General features: G+C 42.1%; 1 protein-coding gene across 1 annotated transcript in view; it reads left to right on the forward strand.

Moving 5' to 3' along the window:
- Window positions 1-9,833: 9,833 nt before the first annotated feature.
- Window positions 9,834-18,046, forward strand: part of LOC107706940 (SH3 and multiple ankyrin repeat domains protein 3-like) — a 36,900-nt gene continuing 28,687 nt past the window's right edge. The window contains exons 1-2 of the mRNA XM_016510795.1: window positions 9,834-10,040; window positions 15,737-15,808. Coding sequence (XP_016366281.1) covers window positions 9,843-10,040; window positions 15,737-15,808 — 270 coding nt within the window. The 5' untranslated portion in view covers window positions 9,834-9,842. The remainder of the gene's footprint in view (window positions 10,041-15,736; window positions 15,809-18,046) is intronic.

The following is an 18,046-nucleotide window of genomic DNA, read 5'->3' on the forward strand; positions in this document are numbered from 1 at the left end:
GAAGGGCTGTCTGGCCCTTCCCCTACCCCTACCCCTCCAACCAAACGCAGACAAAATACAATAATTTTTTATATTTATACTTACAACATTTTACAATATTTATACTATACTGTACTGTATATACGCAGTGTTTATATAAGTGCTGTTTTAGTATTATTTATATACTATTATATTATTTATTAATGTTTTAGCCTTTATTTTTTTTTATTTCAGTTGGCATTTTAGTTTTGTTTCTATTTACTGTATCTTATTTTGTACTTTATTTATCAACTTTTCTAAGGCATGCTTCAATAAAAAGCTTCATACAAATACAAAATTGTACATTACTCCATGTTCTGGTACTCCAAAAATAGCGATTTCAACACAGGGCGGAAGTTAAAAACATTGTTTAGTGTTTTGAACATAAACGCCCAGTAGTTTCTCAGCTTTACATATGAATAAAGTCAGCCTCATTATATTTGCATCGATCACACCTATCATCAACATTATGATATAGATTTTAGAAAGTGTAGATTTTGTGTAATAAGCACAGTGAAGAATCTTAAATTGTATGAGATGTATCTATTTCTATAATTTTTTGTTTACTCCTTTTAAAAAAAAATTTTTTATATATTATTTTCTCTCATTTTAAATATATCTGGTCACAAATCCACATTGAAGACTTTCAATGGATTCTTTGACTTCCATTCCAACAATCTTCTTCTCCTTTCTAATAAAGAGGCCAAAGCAATAACATTTTTCACGTTGTTAGTCAAAATACTCCATGTTCTGGTACTCCAAAAATAGCGATTTCAACACAGGGCGGAAGTTAAAAACATTGTTTAGTGTTTTGAACATAAACGCCCAGTAGTTTCTCAGCTTTACATATGAATAAAGTCAGCCTCATTATATTTGCATCGATCACACCTATCATCAACATTATGATATAGATTTTAGAAAGTGTAGATTTTGTGTAATAAGCACAGTGAAGAATCTTAAATTGTATGAGATGTATCTATTTCTATAATTTTTTGTTTACACACACACACACACACACACACACACACACTTAGTGTATCAGTGTTGTTATTGTTAATAAATTAGTTATAATTATATATATATATATTTAAACTCAGAACAAGAGTAAAACCAGACCTCTATTCAACATACAAATGAAACTGACGCCTCAATACAATAATACAATAATCTCACGTCACACTTCCATTCTTTTTTCTGACAAGAACCTATGGACAGCACAAATTAAATGCTAAAAATGTACAATAAAAGAAGAGCCAAAATTCTGCCAAAATGTATGGCATTCAAAAATTACATGTGTATTTTCACAAAGTTTTGCATGCTATATACACACACACACACACACACACACACACACACCCAGAGGCTGCACAATGTTGTGGCATTTTGGAAAACTCGTTGATTTTGACTGATGGTCAACGTTTGAGTGATGAAACGTTGACCATCCAAGATGGCGGACATGTCAACATGTCTATACACATCTATCTATACACATCTATGGCTGTTATGAGAGAGTCACTGAATCAGTCACTCAAACAGGTTGTTCATAAATACTGATTAATTCACAATCTAAACAACTGCTTTTATGTGCTTTTATGAGTAATTAAATCATTCATTCTACCAATTCGTTCAAAACACTGATTCATTCAAAAATAAAACAAGTGGTTGTCTTTATGCACGAGTCATTTAATCGTTCATTGTTTAAAAACACTGATTCGGTGACTTTGTTTTCACTGGCCAAGCAAAAATAGACCAAGTAACTAGTAACATTCTGTCTAAAATGTAAGTTTCTCTATATTAACTTAGCGTTAATAATATTAATGAACTGTTAATTAACTGTTAAAAGCAATAAAAGCAATATCACACTTGCCATCATGCTACCGAAGTGAATATTCCGACATTTGGAACAACAGCACTCTTGTTTGTATGATACTGCTTTAATGTGCTCTAATAAAAGAAATATGGACAGCATTTCTCAGATAATTAGGTAATTTCAATGAGAAATATGTCTTATAAATCTGAGAAACAAAACGCATTTTCTTTCTGTCTAACCAATTCCAGAAAAACTGAAAATTTAAATGGATCCCATTTGTCATTTTTCTTTCCTACAGTGTGACCTGTACATTCTCAAACAGACAGACACAACACCACAGAGAATTCGCCATGCATGACAGATGCATTAAAACACTCAAGCGCATGCCACCTTCTGCCACTTCCGTCAGCATAACCGCCTGTCTGCAGCAGACCGCAAGCACTCTCTACAGAGCAATAAAAACACAAGTGGAATAAACTGATTTTAAAAGGCCAATTGTCTGGTGAAAGTATGAACGTGTGAAGTGAAGGAAGGAGCAGGGAGGGAGGGGAAGAGGAGGCCGTGTGTGTTACATACCAGAGCGGTGAGATCGAGCATGTAGAGAGGACAAGGATCATTTAAAAACACATACCACTCTGCTTGGAAAACACAAGCAATGCGCTCACTCCTGTATTGTTGAACGTTACAATATTTGAATACCGCTGCGCAGGGTTCATACATGGATACAGATTTATATCCAGCTGGGAAGTAGCTTTAAGTTGTTAGGTGTGTTTTGGAACATGGTATAGCTGGTCATTAGCTGGTGCAAGGAGGTAGACCACCCTGAGCCATCAAACAGATGGTCTTACCCAGGGTTATTTTAGTTTTGAGTTTAGTTTATCTTTAATTTGACCTTTAATTTTATTTTCATTTTGTGTGTGTGTGTGTGTGTGTGTGTGTGTGTATATAGCATGCAAAACTTTGTGAAAATACACATTTTATATTTTACAGTTTCATTTGTATGTTGAATAGAGGTCTGGTTTTACTCTTGTTCTGAGTTTAAATAGAGCTGAATGCGCTCCAGTCGCCTGTCAGTGTGAGCGAAGATAAACACAGAAAAGAGTGATTTAAGATTGAAAATCAAGAGGAACGACCACGGTGGAGGCTGTTGTTATCCCCGGGAAAACAGAACGAAACGCAGGCTTAACTTCAGGGGAATTCTGCACACAATTACAAGTTTTTCTTTTTATGTTTGTGTGTGTGTATGTGTGTGTGTGTGTGTTGGAGACTGATATCCTCTCTCCTTCCCATCTTTGTCTCCTTAATACTGGGCCCTCTGGTAAAATAAATGCAGTAGACAAGAGTTCAAAGCTGCAGTTGATGTCATATTTGCTGAGAGGAGAAGCGAACAAAAGTGCTGAAAGCCTCTCTCACTCCTGCTTTCTCTCTCTGTCCCGGTGGTCTGCTGGATCTCTGCCTCTAGTAATCAGTAGGGCTGGGTATCGAGTTCGATACTTTTTAGGCACCGACCGAATTGCCTCGATACCATCGAGTATCGAAAAATGTCTCGTCGTTCGGTACCAAATTTCGATACCTAAGGGGTTGATCTCATCAGCGTCAGTGGGCCAATAAGCCTGCAGCACTAGCCGGTGTGTTCGACTAGAAGAGGTTATGTGACCATTCATGCAAATTGTAGCATCATGCTACATAAGACAATAAATAAGATTTATAATCCGCTTTTACTCAAAACTCACTTTAAACCACCATAGAGTGTGTGTAATAACTTCTGATTGCCGTCTAATGTGTGTTTTGGCCATGTAATGTTGCTGAAATTAAATATGTTATTACCTCTGAGTCAGAGCAGCGATCATGGAAGAGAGAACACAAGCAGACAGCGCTGGAAGCTGCTAATTCTCATCAGTTTTGGCCATGTAATGTTGCTGAAATTAAATATGTTATTACCTCTGAGTCAGAGCAGCGATCATGGAAGAGAGAACACAAGCAGACAGCGCTGGAAGCTGCTAATGCTCATCAGTAAATCAGTGGAAAATAAATAGAAATCATGATTCTGTCTGAGCTATGCGTTTTAAAACGAACACTAACTAGTGTAAATGTAGCCTAACAGATGTGTAAACTGAAGACTATTTGAGCTTTATTAAAACTGTTTTGCACTGATTTATTGTGTTGGTTACATTTTGTTCCTTTGTGCAGTGGCTCAGGAGATGAGTCTTTCAGTTTGTATAAACATCAACAAGCTGAAAAATAAAACCAAAGTTTTTTTTTTTAGATAATGTAATCTTGTTAAAATTGGTTTCATAAAATTGGTATCGAAAAAAGTATCGTTCAGGAACCGGTATCGAAGTCAAGGAATCGGTATCGGTATCGATATCGAAAATTTTTGAACCATAACCAGCCCTAGTAATCAGAGTACCGTGGAAAGGGCAGGGGTTGTGTGTTATTAGTAATGGTATAGAGGACAAAGACACGGGTGAGAGGCTTTTATTGATACACTGCTTGATTTGGCAGTGGGTTCACTCTCAAATATTCACTGTTGATTTTGGGGCAAAAGCTCCACAAAGTCAAAACACAGAGTAAACTCTGAAAGACAACAAGAGGAAGGAATAGGTAATAAGTATGAAATATTTCTGGGAAGACGTTGAGGGCGTCACATACAAAAGAACCTCAAAGGACATTTATATCATCATTAGTAACTTATTTTTATTAGTACAGAAAACGTCTTGGGTTACGACTGTAACCCTTGTTCCCCGAGAAAGGGAACGAGACACTGCGTCGGTAACGACACTAGGGGAAACCCCTCAGCGTAGCGCGTCTGAAGCATGAATGAAACTATTCCAATCCTGATTGGTGTTGCGTAATGACGTAACATGTGACGGCATAGTCGGAAGCTACAAAGGGACGCCGGCACACAACAGAGTCAGCTTTTGCGATGAAGCAAGCCGCTCCCAGGCAAGGAGAGGTGTGGCAAAGAGACGCAGTGTCTCGTTCCCTTTCTTGGGGAACAAGGGTTACAGTCGTAACCCGAGACGTTCCCCCTCAAGGGAACTCACACTGCGTCGGTAACGACACTAGGGGAACGGATACCCACTATGCCACACCAAAACATGCCTGTCCTAGTGTGAAGCTGAACCAGGCACAACTTAGGACGAGAGCACTCGTGCACCCGGCGTGGAGGGAAGGTTCAGGCTATAAAACCTGATGAAAGTATGCAGGGTGGACCACCCAGCCGCATCGCAGATCTCCTGCAACGGGATTCCTGACAGGAGGGCCCTAGAGGACGCCATGGCTCTAGTAGAGTGGGCCCTCAAAGCCACAGGTGAAGGCAAACCGCGTACCTGATAGGCCAAGGCAATAGCCTGAACAATCCAATTACTAATTGTCTGCTTGGAAGCAGGAAGTCCCTTCTTGGGTGATCCAAAGCACACCAACAACTGTTCTGACCTCCTCCAATGAGAGGACTTCTGAATAAAAATGTTCAATGCTCTGACAGGGCAGAGCAGATGAAGCCCCTCTTCTTCCGCCGACACATGAGGCGGAGGATGGAAGGCCTGAAGAACCACCGGCCGTGCCCTATTAGATGGCACCTTGGGCACATAGCCAGGCCTAGGATGTAAAATGGCCTTAACTCCTCCAGGGGCAAACTCCAGGCAAGTCGGCGAGATAGCCAAGGCCTGGAGATCCCCCACTCTCTTGAGCGAAGTAATTGCCAGGAGAAAGACCATCTTAAAGGTCAGGTTCTTTGCCGTAGCTGACTCGAGAGGCTCGAAGGGGGCAAGTGACAGCCCTTCAAGGACCACAGCCAGATCCCAAGTTGGGACTCTGGAACGAGTCGCAGGCCTCATCCTCCATGCACCACAGAGGAAACGTACGACCAGCTGATGCCTCCCCAGAGGCCCAGCACCTAAAGGAGCGTGGAAAGCCGCAATGGCAGCCACGTACACCTTTAGTGTGGATGGGGTTAAGACCAGCAGAGAAGCGATCTTGGAGGAACTCCAGCACTGAAGCCACCGGGCAGTTAACTGGGTCCAACCCACGCTCTCTACACCACGTGGAAAACACATTCCACTTTAGGCCGTACAATCTCCTCGTTGAGGGAGCCCTGGAACTGAGTATGGTCTCGATCAGTCCAGCCGACAAGCCAGCCTCTAGGTACTGAGCCCCCTCAGGGGCCAGACCCACAGTTTCCACAGCTCTGGCCGAGGGTGAAATATCTCGCCCCCTGCCTGAGACAGCAGGTCCCTCCTCAGAGGGATCTGCCACGGCTGGCCTGCCAGGAGTGACATGATATCTGAGAACCACACCCGGGCCGGCCAGAACGGGGCTACCAGCAATAGACTGACCCCTTCTTTCCGGACCCTCTCCAGAACTCCCGGGAGCAGAGCGATCTGGGGAAAAGTGTACAGGCGTAGCCTCGGCCATGTCTGTACCATGGCGTCCAACCCCAGCGGGGCTGGATGCGTGAGAGAAAACCACAGTGGACAGTGGGTCGTCTCTCGAGACGCGAACAAATCCACTTCCACTGGGCCGAACCTCTCGCATATCGACTTCACCACCTCTGGGTGAAGTCTCCATTCCCGCGCCCCAACCCGTAAGGGATGAGTCTGTCGAAACGAGCTTTCGGCGACATGACACTCCCAATACTGGGCCTCGGGACAGAAACCAAGGTTTCCTCCATATGGACAGGGCACGAAGGCATCGGCACGTGACCCTGATCATACGGAACGGATTCCCTCTCGAGGAAAACCCCTTGGTTTTCAACCACCACTGTAGGGGTCTCATGTACAGAAGGCCAAAAGGTATTACGTTGGACGCTGCTGCCATGAGCCCCAGCAGTCTTTGGAACTGCTTTACAGTGATAGCGTGGCCTAGCCCTATCCTGGAAACCATCGCCAGGATGGACTCGATACGAGCGGGAGACAATTGTGCCCGCATCGTTGTCGAGTCCCATACCACCCCCAGGAACGTTGTTCTCTGGGTGGGCAACAACACGCTCTTTCCCGTGTTGAGTCTCAACCCCAAGCTCTGAATGTGGCCAAGGACGACATCTCGATGCCGAACCGCCATCTCTCGAGACTGGGCCAGTATAAGCCAGTCGTCGATATAATTCAGCACACGGATGCCCTGAAGCCTCAGTGGCACTAGAGCTGCATCCATGCACTTGGTGAAAGTGCGAGGGGAGAGAGCTAGGCCAAACGGAAGAACCCGATATTGGAACGCTTTGCCCCCGAAAGCGAACCTCAGGAACTTCCTGTGAGAAGGAATGATAGAAACATGGAAGTATGCGTCCTTTAGATCTATCGTGACAAACCAGTCCTCGGATCTGATCTGACTCACGATGGTGGGAATAGTGAGCATCTTGAACCTGAACCTCCTCAGAGAACGATTCAAGTGCCGCAGATCTAAAATTGGACGCAACCCCCCATCCTTCTTGGGAACTATGAAATACCGGCTGTAGAACCCGGACTCCCTGTCTGGCGGAGGAACACTTTCTATGGCCTCCTTCACCAACAGGGAGTGAACTTCCTGTTCCATCACCCGACCCTGCTCGGGGTGCACCACAGTCCAGACCACCCCATTGAACTTTGGGGGGCGGTAACCGAACTGCAGCCTGTACCCTCTTTCTACTGTACGCAGGACCCATGGAGACATATTCGGAAGGCATTGCCATGCACCGATATAATCTACTAAGGGAATCAGCCTCTCGAGGCTGACCTCGGGTGTTTCTCGAGTATCGTTTACGATCCCCTGAAGCGGAACACCGGCAGGAAAAGATCGAAAACGATTTTCTATGTGCGGACGCTGTCGCTGCCAGGCCGCAAGCCCTCGGGGCGGACACTGCAGCGTGCGTTCGCCGGAAATCGATGTGGCCCGAAGCGTACTGGACGGCGGGATTCCAACAACGATTTCCTGAGGGTACCAAGGTGGAAATGTCCTTGATCACTCCTTCCCGGGGGGGGCAACCCTCAGAGGCCCTGTGAAAGCTAGGACCTCTTTCCCGTAGCCTTCCTCGCCTGAAGGACGGTCCTCAGATCGACCTTCGGCTCGGAGGGCTTCGGGCGAGAGCTTAGCCACAAATATCTCTCCGTGGCCACCATGGCTGCCATGGAGCGGCCGATAGCACGGGCCGTCTCCTTGGTAACACGGAGAGACAAATCTGCGGCTCTACGCAGCTCTGCTAAATCACCCTGAGTTGGTCCCTCGCCCTCATCTAAATCCTTTAAAAAATCAGCCTGGTATGCCTGCATAAGCGCCATTGTATGCAGGCACGCACCAGCACGACCAGCCGCCATATAAGCCCTGCCCACCAAAGATGATGTAACACGACAAGGTTTGGTGGGCAGTACCGGGGCTTTAAGGGACGACGCAACGTCAGGGGAGAGGTAGCTGGCTAAAGCCTCTTCCACCCGAGGCATCGTCCCATAACCGTACTCACGGGCTCCTAAAATGTTACTATAATCTAACACAGGAGGGTTAGACAGTCGTGCAGAGTACGGTTTATTCCATGACTTACACAACTCATTGTGTAAGTCAGGAAAAAACGGTAAACCCCGGCGTTGAGGCTGAGACCTGTGCTGTAGGAAGCGCTCATCCAATTTACTTGTGACTTGCACTTCCTGCCTTTCTTGTGGCCAGTTAATATTAAGCTTGGCCACAGCACGAGCTAACACATCGACCAGCTCCTCATGTGCGTGTGAATGCAGTGGCGAGCTCTCTGCAATCTCACCCGCCTCGATGCTGAGCACGTCTATTTCCTCAGAATCAGACAGCTCAAACATCGGGTTCTCCTCCCGTGTGGGCTTCCGCACAGGGAGTGAGAAGTTCGGAAGTGTCAGAGGAGGACTGAGAATGTGCCGCAGCAGTCTCGAGCCCTCCTGACAGATCCATCTGCGAGCCCCACGATCTAAGCCGCCGTGCCGCCTCGGCGGACGCGGGACCCGAACCGCGGGGTGCGCGAGCCTGGCCGGCCTCATCGAACACAGCCAGGCGGGAGCGCAGCACTCTGATCGGCAGTGCTTCACAGTTCGCACAGGCAGCTCCCTCGAGAGCTGCCCGTGCGTGCTGCGCTCCCAAACAATAAACACACAGCTGATGTGTGTCCCCACCCGTTAAAAACCTCGGGCAGGGATGAACACACTGCTTAAATTGTCCACACCGCTTTGTAGCTTCCGACTATGCCGTCACATGTTACGTCATGACGCAACACCAATCAGGATTGGAATAGTTTCATTCATGCTTCAGACGCGCTACGCTGAGGGGTTTCCCCTAGTGTCGTTACCGACGCAGTGTGAGTTCCCTCGAGGGGGAACTTCATATTATATTCATATTTAACAAATATTCATAACTTATGTTATTTGTTACAAATAAACCAACGGAGTGCCAAAAGTTTTCCATGGTAACTTCAGTTTCCACCAAATAAAAGTTACTACCGTTATTTTTGCTGTACTATAATAAATGAATACCTATGTCAGGAGAAGACATTGATTGAAGATGCATTGTTTGTTTGTTGTAGACTACAGACACTTTTAATGTTACAAAATATATATCTCAAATTAATGGTTCTTTTGAACTTTTTATTTATCAAAAAACTCTTTAAAAATGCATTAAGGTTTCCACAAAATATTAAGCAGCACAACTGTTTTCAACATTGATTATAATAAGAAATGTTTCTTGAGCAGCAAATCAGTATATTATAATATTTTCTGAAGGATCATGTAACTGTAATGATGCTGAAAATTCAGCTTTGCATCACAGGAATAAATTACATTCTAAAATATATTCAAATAGAAAACTGTTATTTTAAATTGTAATAATATTTCACAGTATTACTGTTTTTACTGTATTTTTGATCAAATAAATGCAGCCTTGGTAAGTATAAAAGACTTCTTTCAAAATCTTTTGAAAAATGTTATCGACTCCAATCTTCTGAATTATATTAAAGAATCTTTAGGTTTGCTGTTGCATTATGGGATTTTCATGACTCATCACGTCTCTCTTTTTGTTTCCTCTGCAGAAATGCATGAAGTTTAATGTGGAGTCTCCCATCTGGTTGTCTAAACAACGAATCCTCTGCACACTCAACCAGAGCTTGAAGGATGTGCTAAACTATGGCCTCTTTCAGCCTGCGTACAATAGCAAAGCCGGGAAGTTCCTGGATGAGCAGCGAACACTGAAAGAATACCCACTTCCCGCCATCTCTCCTGTCCCGTACCTAGAGGTGAGAGTCATACCCCCAAATCCCGCCATAATTCACACCCGGGTCTTGACTCTCAATATGTGCACCAATAAAATAAAAGCTTGGCTTGCTTACAGTGTGTTCAGCAGATCTCATTTTGGCACCCTGCCTTCCTGAGTATATCTCCATTGTTCCATCGTCTTCTGTCAGCCTGTGTGGTCAGGAATACTCTGATTGTCATTTCACCTGATTTATCATTCCAATTTTGACTTTTGGAGTCTGTGGAGAAAAGAGCATTCGAGAGAGAGAGCAAACAAGCGTCGGCTTCTGAAAAATGGCCTCTCCATATTTCTGCTATGAGCAGATAAATGACAGAAAGAAATCATTGCCTTTATGCAGTTAGGCTCGTTCTGAATGTGTTGCTGAATTTGGAGCGGTACTAAATTTATTATGAATGTCTCCTAGGTGCCATAAACCATGACAAGCATGAATTAATGTCTCAACCTGTTTGCCATCAGTTAAAGACACACATCTATATTAGCCTCTAAATATGTTTGACTCTGTTATAGACTTACGGACATAACCTACAAATCCTGCAATCAGCCGGCACAACACTGAGTCCTATCTATCTATCTATCTATCTATATGTCTGTCGCTCTCTCTGTCTGTCTGTCTGTCGCTCTCTCTCTGTCTGTCTATCTATCTATCTATCTATCGTTCTATCATTTGTTCTATAATATCGTTTTACAATCAAGTAAGTTTACAGTGTATTTACAAAATCACAGCCAATCAGAACACATTTGATGTTTATTATTCAATGTATTGGATATTTTGGACCATTGAGATTTCTCTGTGGGTGTGGCTATAGAAAATATAAACCAAAAGACCAACAAAACTTGTTGCATGTCACTCAACATTGCTGGTTAGAACATGAGGCTCACAAAAAAAACCTGTATACATGAAGATCATTAAAGGGGTCATATGATGCTATTTTAAAGATCATTATTTTGTGTATTTGGTGTAACAGAATATGTTGACATGCTTTAATGTTCAAAAAACACATTATTTTTCAAATACTGTACATTATTGTAGTTCCTCTATGCCCCGCCTCTCTCAAATGCGTCGTTTTCTACAAAACCCCTCCTTCCGACAAGCACAGTCTGCTCTGATTGGCCAGCTGACCCAGTACATTGTGATTGGCCAGCTGACCCAGTACATTGTGATTGGCCGAACTCACCACAGGATCCGTCTGCTGCACTACGCGTCTCTCTGGCTGTGGGCAGTAGCAGTACTGCAAGCACAAGCACGCGTCGGAAATGCAACGCCCCTTTCCATAATCGCGAGCTTCAGCTTTCAACATAAATGTAAAGACAGTACATAATGTCCTTAGTTTTACCATCAGTTCAAGCCTGAAAGGGGAACAGAGTCGCGTGACAGACACAGTGATGATGCTCGTTTGTATTTGCGGTACACAAGCCGGGATTAAGAAAGCTTACTCCACTGTGATGTGACCCTGTCTCTCTCTCATGCACTCACGCACGCACACACACACACACAACGCGATACACAGCCGCAAAACTCCGCATTTGAACAGTCAATAGCAAATATTTAAACTGTTAAGAAAACATACTTACAGTAGCTGATTCAAAATAAGCGCCAGATTGTCATAGCAAAGTCGGAATTGACCCTTTTTCTAGGTTCACGAAACGGTCGTCCATAAAATGCATTGCTGTTCTGTTGTAACTAATCTTAAAGATTCCTAAATGCATCTACTTCCGGAAGGCCAAATAAAGTGCTTTTGCTTTCGCACTGAAACACACACCATCTCCCTGACATGGCTGCATCAACACTAACTGCGGTTACTGAAACCACGCCTTCTTTCTTTGCATGCACATTTGGGCAGCATTATGCAAATATTTCCACATAGTGACATAGATATGTGGGGGCGTGTTAGAACAAGCCGTTTTAGGGGGGCGTGGCAGAGTCTTAACTTTGATAAAGAATATCTCTTTGGTTTTGAGACCTTAGTCTTTGCAACTTCAGGGATCTTATCTATGCACAATCAGCTTGTAACACTCCAAAGAGAAAGGAAAACTTGAAATCACATCATATGACCCCTTAAATGTTCAAAAAACACATTATTTTTCAAATACTGTACATTATTGTAGGTCCTATCCCTCCTTCCGACAAGTGCAGTCTGCTCTGATTGGCCAGCTGACCCAGTGCATTGTGATTGGCCGAACACCGCAAGCACTCGTCGAAAATGTAACGCCCCTTACCATAATCGCGAGCTTCATCTTTCAAAATAAATGTAAAGACAGAGCCCGAAAGGGGAACAGAGTCGCGTGACAGACACAGTAATGATGCAGTACACAAGCCGCAGTTAAGACAGCTGACTCCACTATGAGTGACCCTGTCTCTCTCTCTCTCTCTCTCACACACACACACACACGATGCGCAAAACTCCGCATTTGAACAGTCAATAGCAAATACTTAAACTAATAACAAAACAGTAGCTGATTCAGAAGCGCCAGACTGTCATAGCAAAGTCAGAATTACCTCCTCACCTAGGTTCACGAAACGGTCGTCCATAAAATGCATTGCTGTTCTGTTGTAAGTAATCTTAAAGATTCCTAAATGCATCTACTTTCGGAAGGCCAAATAAAGTGCTTTTGCTTTCGCCTAGAAACACACAACGTCTCCCTGACATGGCTGCTTCAACACTAACTGCGGTTACTGAAACCACGCCTTCTTTCTTTGCGTGCACATTTGGGCGCATTATGCAAATATTCCCACATAGGGACCTAGATATGTGGGGGCGTGACACAGTGTCTCCCTGACATGGCTGCATCAACACTACTGCTGTTCCTGAAACCACGCCTTCTTTCTTTGCATGAACATTTGGGCGGCATTATGCAAATATTTCCACATCGTGATGTAGAGATGTGGGGGATTGTTTGAATGAGGCGTTTTAGCCCGGTCTGGATCAGCCTTCTCTTTTAGGTAGAATAAATCCTTTTGTGGGAGACTTTGAGCTTTGTAACTCTGCAAATCTTATACATGCACAAATAGCTACATACACTAAAGAAAAGGAAAAATAGAAATCGCATCATATGACCCCTTTAAATGATAAATGTTTAAATGGTGAATGTACAGTACAACTCTATATGCAGTATCTAGACCCAGTGTCTGATAATAGCGAAACTGAAACTTGAGCGATATACCACGTGTGTGAGAGAACAGAAGGAGATGCGTGTTTGTGTGTGTTTTATAATTCCCCAAAGCAACCCGCTGCACGTGAACAGTCCACAGTCATTTATTTTGCTCACATTGCTCCTGGCTAAGTGTTGGCACGCTTCATACAGCTCAGACCCATCCTGGTAGTTCAGGCAACATCACTGCACAGCAGACGGTCCATCGACACACTAGCAGGTTTATAGATCCGCCACACACTGGCCTGACAAACCCAACTCCCATAGTGAACAGATCACGCCTGGGTTTGCTAGATAGACTCATAGATAGACAGATACAGCACACAGTAACAAAGAGATGTGAATGGCCAGATCTCAGTGGAGGAGAGGGAGCTGTGGGCGTCCGCGAGGCCCTGCCCTCTTCACGGACACATGGTTTTGTGTACAGCGCTCACTTCTGCAGCTCCAAGTCATGGCTGTTTCGTGATGTTTTGCAGTATAGTGTTGTAGTGGGTGTCATGTTTTGGGATTGATGGCGCTGAGGTGCAGGACAGAGGAATTCTGGGTAGTGCTGAGAATTGTAGTGTCGGCTCCCTTGTACTGCTACTGCCCACAGCCAGAGAGATGCGTAGTGCAGCAGACGGATCCTGTGGTGAGTTCTGAGCATGTACGATCTATTCACCCTCGTTGTTTGTGAGCTTTTGACTTGTTTTCTGTTTGATAATGACATTTTGACTCGGTTGTTTCTGAGGCGTTTGTTAATGGCCTTGAGTTTGACAGCGATACATTACTTTGAGTTTCCAGTCTGCCTCTGAGTTTCTTCAACTTTGCTGTTGTTGTCATGGTTGAAAAGTTTTTTTCTTTTTTTCCTCAACTTAGAACTCAAGAAGAGTTATTGTCTCATCAGTTTTCTTGGTATTTAAAGCAATAGTTCAAATAAAAATGAAAATTCTGTCATTAATTCCTCACCCTCAAACCTCAAACAAAGTTAATGACATAGAGATTGAAATTGAAGTCATTATTCAGTGAAATCCAGACATATGTCTGAGCTCTCCTCGGCACAATAATGAGAGTTAATGAAAGAAGTAGAGCAGTGAATAATGACTTAAATTTTGGTTTGCTCCTAGCACAGCTAGTATATGGCTTCAAAAGGTAGGGAAATATAGCGTATAAATTGTAAGGTCTACTTTTATGGTGCTTTTGCGTCCTTTTTGAAGCCTGAAAACTCTGGTCTCCATTCATTGCAATAGCACGGAAAAGAAAGAAAAAAGTTATACAGGTTAGCAATGACATAAGGGTGAGGAAATGATGACAGACTTACACATTTATGGGTGAACTATCCCTTTAAAGGGTTAGTTCACCCAAATGAAGTGTGTAATTGTTTTGATGTTTTTGAAAATACTTTCTTCTAATTAAATTTATGATGCAGAGACAACTGTGATACTGATTTCATATTTTCAGATATTTTATATTGGTGCATTCCAGCTTTTGAGATTTGTTGTATTTTTTTTTTCTTGGATGTTCCATACAAGTGTCAGTGTTTGATATGAGTATATTCTTCTGAAATCATGCTATAGGTTTGTGTGAGGAACTTTAGGTCTGAAATTTGAACTGAAATTTATGTCATTATTCTGACAATTTTGAAAATGTTGTCCATTTTTGCCTGAACTTGACCTTTTCTGTACCCACATCGGGAAATCTGATTCAAAAATATTCAAAAATCTGATTCACTTCTCTTTTGTCAGTTAGACCAGTGTTTCCCAACCTTTTTTTAGTCGCGGCACCCTTTGAAAATTTTAACAAAGTTGTGGCACCCTACAAAATTAATTTTGTCACAATATTTGAATTTCTAACTTCGATATGATCATTTGAAAAGTATAGATATTTGGTACAACAGGGAAGAACTGCAGAATATAATGTCATACAGATATTTTTAATATTATAAAAAAAAATTGTCCATCAATGGTGGCAATCAGTAGGCTAATTTCTAATGAAAAGACCAATTTCAGAAATGGATATTATATAATAGATGCTTTTTTGAACATTTTAGCAATTTAAAAATATTCAAAAATGATTTTTTACACGGCACCCCTGCTCTCGACAGACGGCACCCCGGTTGGGAAACACTGAGTTAGACAATATAAGAATCATTTATTCATTTTTATGCTGCTATTGTAATTTTTTTCTAACTAAAAGTGTCCACGTGTTTCAAAAGACTCCCGTTGTCTTGTTCCTCATGCAGGTCCGCTTGTTTGCGTCGTGTTTTTTTTGACTGAATGTGCAGTTTGTTGATTCACAGCTGGTTCTCTGTTAAAGGACTGTGTGATCCTGAGCGCAGCTGTACTGTAGATGTGCAGATGTTTTAGCAGCTCACAGTTATGATTCCAGCAGTTCACACTCAAACAGAGTTTCCCTCCACTTCAAAGTTATAGCAAACATGACAATCACTGAAGAATGTTAGCATGTGCTCTTTAATGAAGACTAAAGTTGTGATATCCATAGTGATGTATGTAAACCTAATCAATGCCGTGTTTTTGGTTTTGGCAGTTTCGCTACAAGAGGCGAGTGTACACACAATCTCACCTGGATGAAAAACAGCTGTCGAAGCTTCACACTAAGGTAAGACAGGAGCGTTAGCATCTTCCTGTACCCACAATGCATCTGGATGATCTGCTTTCACTATACTATAGACACATTTTTTAAGAGTTCAGTGGCTGCTAAAGTTTCTCGATGTCATGATTCAGGTATACATTAAGGTGGTGAAACATGGTCCATGTTACTTTTCTCAGCGCTGGACCAATCAGGTATTACATGATGGGGATTCTACATAATGGGAGATTACTGGCAAATTGTAATTTGTTCTTGATGATAGGGATCATTTTATAGTGATTTATGTGGCAAATTTTAATGTGTTCTTCAGGACGAAATCATTCCAATTAATACATTTTAAAAGTTATGCTTTTTATTTGTGCCACTGTCGCAGTCGAGTGTTTATTGTCTTTGTTTTATCATTCAAAACGTTTATATGTTCTGTTTACTCAGTTACCGATATAATAGCGGTGCCTTTGTCCATATAAGGGATTTCCTGGAGGGTCATGAGTTCTCTACTTCTGTGACTGGATATGTGAATGTTCTGTGCGAGGGCGCCCTCTGGCGTCCAGTATGAATGAAACAGACATCATGTGGTTATTGTGCTAATGGCCAGTCCATCATTTTTTGGAGGAATTTTTATTTATTTATTTATTTATTTTTTAATAAGTATCGGTTTAGGCACTGGAACCGTTTTAAAAGTATTGATTTGGCACCCTATGTGCCAGTGTCTCAAATTAGACATCCTGAATGTCATTATTCAAGTTTAAATTGAAGTGATGATGTCACATGGTACCTGTTACTTTTCTCAGCGCTGGACCAATCAGTGATTACATGAAGGGGATTTTTATATCATTTTATAGAGATTACTGTGGCAAATTTTTATTTGTTCTTCAGGAAGAAATTGTTGTAATTAATAGATTTAAATGATTATGCTTTTTAGTTGTACCAGTGTCTCAAATTAAACATCCTTGATGTCATTAATCAGGTGATTGCGGTGGCAAATTAATTTTTTCTTCAGAAAGAAATCGTTGTAATTAATCGATTTTAAAAATTATGCTTTTTAGTTGTGTACCAGTGCCTTAAATTATTCAGGTTTAAATTAAGGTGACCTGTTGCTTTTCTCAGTGCTGGACCGGATTTTAATATCATTTTGTTGAGATTGCTGTGGCAATTTTTTTTTCTTTAGGAAGAAATCATTGTAATTAATAGATTTTTAAAAATATGCTTTTTATTGATACCAGTGTCTCAATTTAGACATCCTGAGATGAAAATGACAACCCTATGTAGTATTCGGTATTCTGAGAAGAAGTTTGTGCCTTGTAGAAAACGGTTATTAGCTAGTCTCATCTGCTGCCTACTGGTTCCTGGAATGCTGAAGATGTTGAGGTGTCATCGAGCTGTTTAGATAGATGATGATGATGACGACAGTAATCATGAGAAGCATGAAGCTCTGGAAGAGTTTACATGACCGTAACCTCCTCTGCTCTTCACAGATCAACAACACTTCTCATAAACACACCGTGATGCGCTGCAATTACCAGCCAGTCCAATCAACTCCCCTCTCATCATGTTAATGCTGCTGTTTTTGGCCTGTCTGGCCTCCATGAATGAGATCTCCTCTCATCTCTCCTGGAGAGTCAGAGTTCTGGCCTAAATCAAAATGAGCCATTAGCGCAATAAATGGAAATCAATGTTGGCTTCGTACCAATTTCGGCATCATGATGTCAGCTTGAATCCTCTATACCATTCAATTAGACGAGAGCCTTTCTTTAGATGACGGCGATAATACCACACGTCTGACAGCGTCAGTGTGACCCTGTGTGACCGCATTACTGCAGTGAATGAAATGAAAAAGTCATAATCAATGAATAATCCACACTAGTGCTTATTAAAGAGGGTTAGTTCCCGCTAAAATTATATTAATTATAATTATATTAAAAATATTTTCTCCATTTTTGGAAGAAACTTTCCTTTAAGGCTTGATTTGGATACAGTTATTTGATTCTAATTCATTTTAAGCAAATTGATTCATTTGGATGGTACATTTTAAGGAACCTGTTCAAATTATTTTGTCATGTGAAAGAAAGTCATTTTAATAGTACAATTATGGTTTTCTTTTTATTTATATAATTTTTTATTTATACAAAAAAATTATACAAATTGTCCTGTTCTTCCTGAGAAAAATGGATGTTAGCTGTGAGATTTTTATATGGTTAGAAAAATTATTCTTATATAGATACACACACACACACACACACACACACA

The sequence above is a fragment of the Sinocyclocheilus rhinocerous genome, unplaced genomic scaffold (assembly GCF_001515625.1).
Source record: "Sinocyclocheilus rhinocerous isolate Xijiao unplaced genomic scaffold, SAMN03320098_v1.1 scaffold6711, whole genome shotgun sequence".
NCBI classification, from domain to species: domain Eukaryota; kingdom Metazoa; phylum Chordata; class Actinopteri; order Cypriniformes; family Cyprinidae; genus Sinocyclocheilus; species Sinocyclocheilus rhinocerous.